The sequence below is a fragment of the Mesoplodon bidens genome (assembly GCF_964165515.1).
Source record: "Mesoplodon bidens genome assembly, chromosome: 7".
NCBI lineage: Eukaryota > Metazoa > Chordata > Mammalia > Artiodactyla > Ziphiidae > Mesoplodon > Mesoplodon bidens.
This window is the reverse complement of record NC_138164.1, coordinates 58,755,440-58,762,162: the sequence shown is the minus strand read 5'-3', so window position 1 is coordinate 58,762,162 and position 6,723 is coordinate 58,755,440. Positions and strand designations below refer to the sequence as shown.

The following is a 6,723-nucleotide window of genomic DNA, read 5'->3' as shown; positions in this document are numbered from 1 at the left end:
GGTATTGATGAAATGATGATCTCCCTTAGAAATACCATGGTGAGGGACTTCCCTGGTGGCACAGTGGTTAAGAATCTGCCTGCCAATGCAGGGGACACAGGTTCAAGTCCTGGTCCGGGAAGATCCCACATGCCACAGAGCAACTAAGCCCGGTCGCCACAACTACTGAGCCTGCGCTCTAGAGCCCGCAAGCCACAACTACTGAAGCCCACGTGCCTAGAGCCCATGCTCTGCAGCAAGAAAAGCCACCACAATGAGAAGCCCACACACCGCAATGAAGAGTAGCCCCCGCTCGCTGCAACTAGAGAAAGCCCACGCACAGCAACGAAGACCCAATGCAGTCAAAAATAAATTAAAAAAAAAAAATGAAATACCATGGTGGTGCGTGGGTAGGAATAAGAATGGGGGTAAAGATTAAATAAGATTGAAAAACTGAGACATCATTTTATTTTTGCATGGGTGAAAATTTCTACAGTAAAAGATTTTTAAAAACCCTTAGGAAAGCATAAGAAATCAATGTTTAAAGCACAAATGAATATATTACAATACAGAACTCCAATAAGACTGTTAAGTCTGAGAGCTGGTTCTCTGAGACAACAAATAAAAAAAAATCTGAAATAGTTTCCTGGAAATACAAAGTAACAAAACGAGTCAAACATCTAAAAAAGAGCAGCTACGCCTGCAGGTCTGCTAATCCAACATTTAATCTCCAGACCTCTATTAACTTTGATTTTGGCATTATTCCAGCATTCTGCTGAGGAAATACTTACTTTGAACATTGTATGAGGTTGTGGATTCCACAGATCTGTTGAGATTTGAGACAACTGGTTCTTATTTTTATATTTTTGAGAAACTTAAATTTTTAAAAATATGTTTCAATGGGATTTTGAAATATCGAAGAGACGGCTTATCATCTTTATTGTTCACTTTAACTGGAAGTCTATTCTCTTTGACACAAACAGCTTCTGTGATAAATATTTGACTTAGAGGTTTTTTTGTTTTTTTTTTTAAAAGGAAATACCTGTCCTAAGAGGAAATACTGCCCATATTCACAGTGCTTAACATTTCTAAAGGCAAACCACTTCTAAAGCACTCACTTTTCACAAAACACCTCTGGTGAGGAACGCAGAGCAAATTCTTTGCTCTAAGTCCAGCAAATGCTCCGTGACTCACTTGCTCAGGTTCACAGTCAGTCAGAAATGGTGGGAAATTCCCAGCTGAGTAACCTTATCCTCAGGGGCCCAAATTAAAGGGAAGCCCCAGCCACTGGGAAGATCCACTCTGCTTGCTCATCTCATCGATGTCCCAGAAATCTTTGGCCTAATCCTCATTGGAAATTGCTCATATCTTCAATTTAACACAACCAACCAACCAATCAATCAACCAACCAAGCAACCTACTCATCAGCCTCATTTGATCCCTCTCAAGCACAGCTCTGTGAAGCAGCAACATCAGGGATCATTATCTCTTTTACACAATGGAAACTGAAAGGTGAAGTGCCAAGGTTTAAAAACAAAAACCCCAGAGCAGAGAGGCTTTGAATACTAAGTATATACCACTGGGCAATTTGAAACCCTGCCCCATTCCCCACTAGGAATCCAAGTGCATAAAAATAAATGTACAGCAGTCAGGATCCATCAATAATCTCAACCCCCTCACCCCCAAATTGACCCTTATAAACCTAGCCTTTGATCTAGTCTGCAACTATTCTCTCATTAACCCACGGCCAGTCTCTCTTTAGACTGCAAATTAAACAAGGCCGCCATAAAGCTCCTTGGGACAAGAAGGCTCAAAACCACAAAAGGAAAGCCAATACCAGGAATACTATAAACATTTCATTTTTATTTATTTATTTTTTAAGAAAGTAGTTTCAGAAAAAGAGGAAAATAATCTAGGTCATATATATATATATATGTATATATATATATATATATATATATTTTTTTTTTTAATAAAACCCTTTCTGTAATCTTCATGCATAAAGACCCAGGGAGGCATGGCCATGTTGTGACAGCCCTCACACCAGCAGTCTCAGACCGTTACCTGGGGCTCCCCACAGCTGTGGGCAGCAGTGTAGCAAAAGCCCCCTGCCTCCCCCTGAAGCCCAGATCCTTGCCTGCCTCAGTGATGGTTTCACCTTCTGGGACTGTAAATGGAGGGTGGGAAATGCTCTGGGCTAGAGTGGGAGGGACAGGGAGGGCTACCCAACCTGCCATGTTTCATCCAAACTCTTCAGGCAAATCCAGACAGGAGGCCTAGCAAGATGACGGAAAAGTTCTGGGAGTTTCCCAGAGATGTGTGATCTGGTACAAAGAGCTCCTGCACAGGGAAGGTTTGGTGTTCACAGAACATTCAAGGCAGGAAGAACAATCAAGCCTTGAAGCCCCATCCCTCCATGGCAGGCACTCACTTCTACCCTAAATGGGTCAGAAGGACCCTGTTCTGCTTCCTAATTCAGTCCAACCCTCTTCTGACTCCAAAAGTCAGTGTTAATCAACAACCTACTTCAGAGACAGATTCTCCTTCCTTCTGTGGATAGTTCACTTGTTAAGGGAGGACAGTCCTAGGTCAACACATTTGTCCCATCACCTGTCCCACTCCTTCTAAAGAGTCCTAGTATAAAAGGGCAGAGTAGGAGTAGGGTAGCAGTTTGGCATCAAGAGTCACAAGATCCAGAATGGCTGAGGGAGGAAAAGCATTCCCTGGTTCTTAGGGGGTGGGGGAATTCTGCCAAAGGTGCTTTACCAATGCTTTACTGACCATTTAAAAAAAGAAAGGAAAAAAAAAAAAGAATAGTCTTGAGGATGGTAAAAAAAGAGACTTGGATCCTTTTTTGGGGGTTCCAAAAGCCCTTATGCTGTGTTTAGTATTAAGAAAACCGTGAACAATTGGAGGTTGCTGCTTGGGCAGCAGGAAGGGAGGGTGGATTCCATGGCTAACCCAGAGAATGGCAAATGGTGCCAATCAACTCAACGTAGGGGACCTCTGCGTAGTGAGTGTGAATCGGCATGTGAGTGTGGTTCACGGAGCCTGGGGCTCACTGGCTCCCAACAGTCAGTTCCCGCAGGTAGGACTGTGTGAGACTGCGCAGTTCCTCCAAGGCATAGTCCTCAGGCATGGGGAGCCGGCCAATGTGGGGAGCCAACAGGCGCAAAGGGACTCGCTGAGGGTCTGGCGTTGAGTCAGAGGTTGCATCAGGGGCATGCTGAAGGCTCAGTACCACCCGCAGCAGGTTGGCTACACGTTTGGCCATGTCTGGAGAAAAAGAACAGAGTAAGCACCAAAGGACTGGGGGTGAGGTGTGGGTATAATAATCATAAAGACAGGCAATGAGCAGGCAGTTAAGGGGGAGGAGGCGAGAGGCTGACCTGACTGAGCCAGGCGATCCTTGGCATTGTAACACTGGATCTGCTCTATCCGGTTGCACAGTGAGGTCACTTTGGTATGTAACTGCTCTAGCTCATAACCTGAGCAATCCACCTACAAAGAAGCAGAGAAACCAATTAGGCCAAGAGGAGCTCCCATCACTCCAATCCTACCCATAGACTGACTACGCAACACACTGAAACAAGAGTGAGGTGAGGGAGGGGAAAACCCAAGAAGCTGGCCGGCAGTGCCATGTCACCACCATCCAGCCTAGTCGCTGAGGATAAGACAAGACCTTAGCAATTATACACAACAGGAAAACAATATAGTGTACCAGGCCTAGGATTGGGCAAGTCTTGAAATCACCATTCGTGAACCATGTAACGAGCAAGCTTTAACACTGCACCAAAAATCTACATAAATCTGGGTTCACAAACATGGTATTGATTTCTTTTTTTTTTTTTTTTTTTGTGGTACGCGGGCCTCTCGCTGTTGTGGCCTCTCCCGTTGCAGAGCACGGGCTCTGGACGCGCAGGCTCAGCGGCCATGGCTCACGGGCCCAGCCGCTCCACGGCATGTGGGATCTTCCCGAACCGGGGCACAAACCCGTGTCCCCTGCATCGGCAGGCGGACTCTCAACCACTGCGCCACCAGGGAAGCCCGGTATTGATTTCTTAAGAGCACACAGTGAGAGGTGGAGCCCAAACCAGCACTTAATTTAAGTCTCCTGACTCCAACTAAGAATCAACATTTAATTATGCAGATATTAACAGGAACTGTGGCTTTGTTAACAACAGAAATCAATTACTTTCATGCCAAATGTTATGTGAAACATCCTCACCAAATCTCTGACCTTACTTTATCTCTCAACCCTAAGCTTCCCATTTAAAACTAGGGGAAAAGGGGAAAACAAGGGGAGGAGACTGACTATGGACAAGCCTTAGGAATGTCCACTGTACACACTACTTGGCAATAAGCACCAAAACACATTTTAAAGTTTTGATAGAGCTGTCATAGTAGCTACATCAAATTAGCTTCATCAAAATATCCCTCCTGGGCTTCCCTGGTGGAGCAGTGGTTGAGAGTCCGCCTGCCGATGCAGGGGACACGGGTTCGTGCCCCGGTCCGGGAGGATCCCACATGCCGCGGAGCAGCTGGGCCCGTGAGTCATGGCCGCTGAGCCTGTGCGTCCTGAGCCTGTGCTCCGCAACGGGAGAGGCCACAACAGTGAGAGGCCCGCGTACCGCAAAAAAAAAAAAATCCCTCCTACACTGACAGTGCTATCTCTGCCAATGAGTTTTTCAAGCCGTTGCTCAAGCCTTTGGAGGTCGCTATGGCTCTGTGGGCCAGAGAAAGGGGAAACTAGGCTGTGGTTTAAGGAACTCAGGTACCTGTTGTATATGATGGAGCATTTCAATGACCCGAATGTAGTCCAGGTAAACAAGCCCAGATGTTTCCCAGTCCTGGATTAGGCTGCTGCGCTCTGGGGGTGCCAGGTCTTCCAAGAACCCCTTCAGGTAGTCATAGTTCTCGTTAATAATGGCATCTGAAGAAACAAAATATTGACCAAAAGTGCACAGAGGAAGGACATGACAGAAAGGTCTAAGACAGGAAGAAAGGGAAAATTATGTTGGGTCAGACTTGAGAATGACAGTAGATATTTTGAAATTCTCTTAAGAAAACTGTGAAGAATTTCTGACTTCAGTTTCCCAAACAGATGTTTCTGGTGTTGCTGAATAAAACTCCCCAAATAAACAAAGAGCTTAACATAATTAGTGAATATCAAGAATATTCCTGGCAAATGGGAATGTAACAATATTGCTGTTGACCCCGCCCCTCACCCTTACCAAGCATCTTCTGTACAGAGAGCTTTCACAAAGTGTGATCTGATTCAAGTCTGCCATATCCTGTTCTGATCATCATTTCTGGCCTGACTCATCATGGGCTCAGAGACTGGAAGAATTAGGGGTAATTCCAGGAGACACAGGTCCTAGTCTGAAGCACTCACCAGAAGCTAAGTGTTGGATGACGAGTTTGTGGCAGCGATTCCAGTGCCCCGCTTTAAATAAAAAGAGAGCCTCCAAGTGCCTGTCGGATTCCATGTGTGCTCGCACTGCTTTGGCCTCATGAATCCACTCAGCAGGCACACAAAGCTTCTCGGTCAGGAAAAGCTCCTTAGCCCAAGATTCAGGGGTCTCCAACAGTTGGCAGTGCCGCGTAAGCAGCTCTCGAACAGCCTTCTCACGCATGCTATAGGAGGAAAGGTCAGTTGGGATAAATCTCATTCTCACTGATGGAGAAGGCTGCCTCAGACAGCTCACAGTGGTCCGTTAGGCAGTCTCTTAAACTGCAGGTCCTGACCCTTAGCGGATCACCTCAAACTTCACTTAAAAAGCTATCACACCAGCATTAATTTTAAAAATGAAACAGAGTAGAAGCACATTATATTTTCATGGTCAAAAAAGTCTGAAATTGAATACTCTTGGGAAGGTTGCCCACTACCCCAAAAACGTTCTCTCCTGACTCAGCTCATTTCTTTTCTTTTTAAAAATTTTATTGGAGATAGTTGGTTTACAATGTTGTGTTAGTTTCAGGTGTACAGCAAAGTGATTCAGTTATACATGTACATATATTCATTCTTTTTAAGATTTTTTTCTCATATAGGTTATCACAGAATATTGAGTAGAGTTCCCTGTGCTCTACAGTAGGTCCTTGTTGGTTATCGATCTTATATATAGTAGTCTGTGTGTGTTCATCCCAGTAGGCTCATTTCTTTGTTTCCTTTCTCTAACAGGAGATGAAGGACTGGGGCAGGGGAATTCTAGATCCACCGAGCACTCTGCAGTTTATTCCTAACCTCCTCCCTGCCCTCTCTCTCACGTGGTCAATGCAAGAAAACAAAGTAGTTTTTAAACGTAAGGTCTCTTCCAGGTAGTTTTTTCCCTTAAAAGTCATCAGCCTTCCTAATTCATTTTCTCTTTACTGCTAGACTTAGGCTAAACTCAATCTTTCTGCTCTCAAGGCCACTTAAATAGAGTCCTTCTTTGTCTGGGCCAAAGGATCAGTCATTTGAATTTCAGATCAAAGCTATTCTCCTCATCTTAGATTCTTTTCTCAACTCCTAGGTTTTTCAAAGGACTCCTAATCTCATGACAACTGCCTCCTTTTTTGCTCCCCTTTAGGAAATAGGATCTGCTTTCCCACAGCCAATCATCAATCATCCCATCAGCCAGCCTTTTACCATGCGAAATTCTTCATGAGTGTGTTTAAATAAACTCAGAGGAAAATTCTGGGATCATTTTGTTTCCTGGTAAGGAGCAAGAGGAAAGAGAAATTCCTTAAAAGTAAGGTTGTGCT

General features: G+C 44.7%; 1 protein-coding gene across 12 annotated transcripts in view; it reads right to left on the bottom strand.

Moving 5' to 3' along the window:
* Positions 1 to 419: 419 nt before the first annotated feature.
* The window catches only part of NUP98 (nucleoporin 98 and 96 precursor), a 104,597-nt gene continuing 98,293 nt past the window's right edge, over positions 420 to 6,723 (bottom strand). For all 12 annotated transcript variants that reach the window (XM_081239698.1, XM_081239693.1, XM_081239695.1 and 9 more), the window contains 4 exons: positions 5,375 to 5,616; positions 4,758 to 4,912; positions 3,369 to 3,480; positions 420 to 3,255 (listed from right to left, as the gene is read on the bottom strand). In XM_081239698.1, the coding sequence (XP_081095824.1) occupies positions 3,038 to 3,255; positions 3,369 to 3,480; positions 4,758 to 4,912; positions 5,375 to 5,616 (727 nt within the window). In that variant the 3' untranslated portion in view covers positions 420 to 3,037. The remainder of the gene's footprint in view (positions 3,256 to 3,368; positions 3,481 to 4,757; positions 4,913 to 5,374; positions 5,617 to 6,723) is intronic.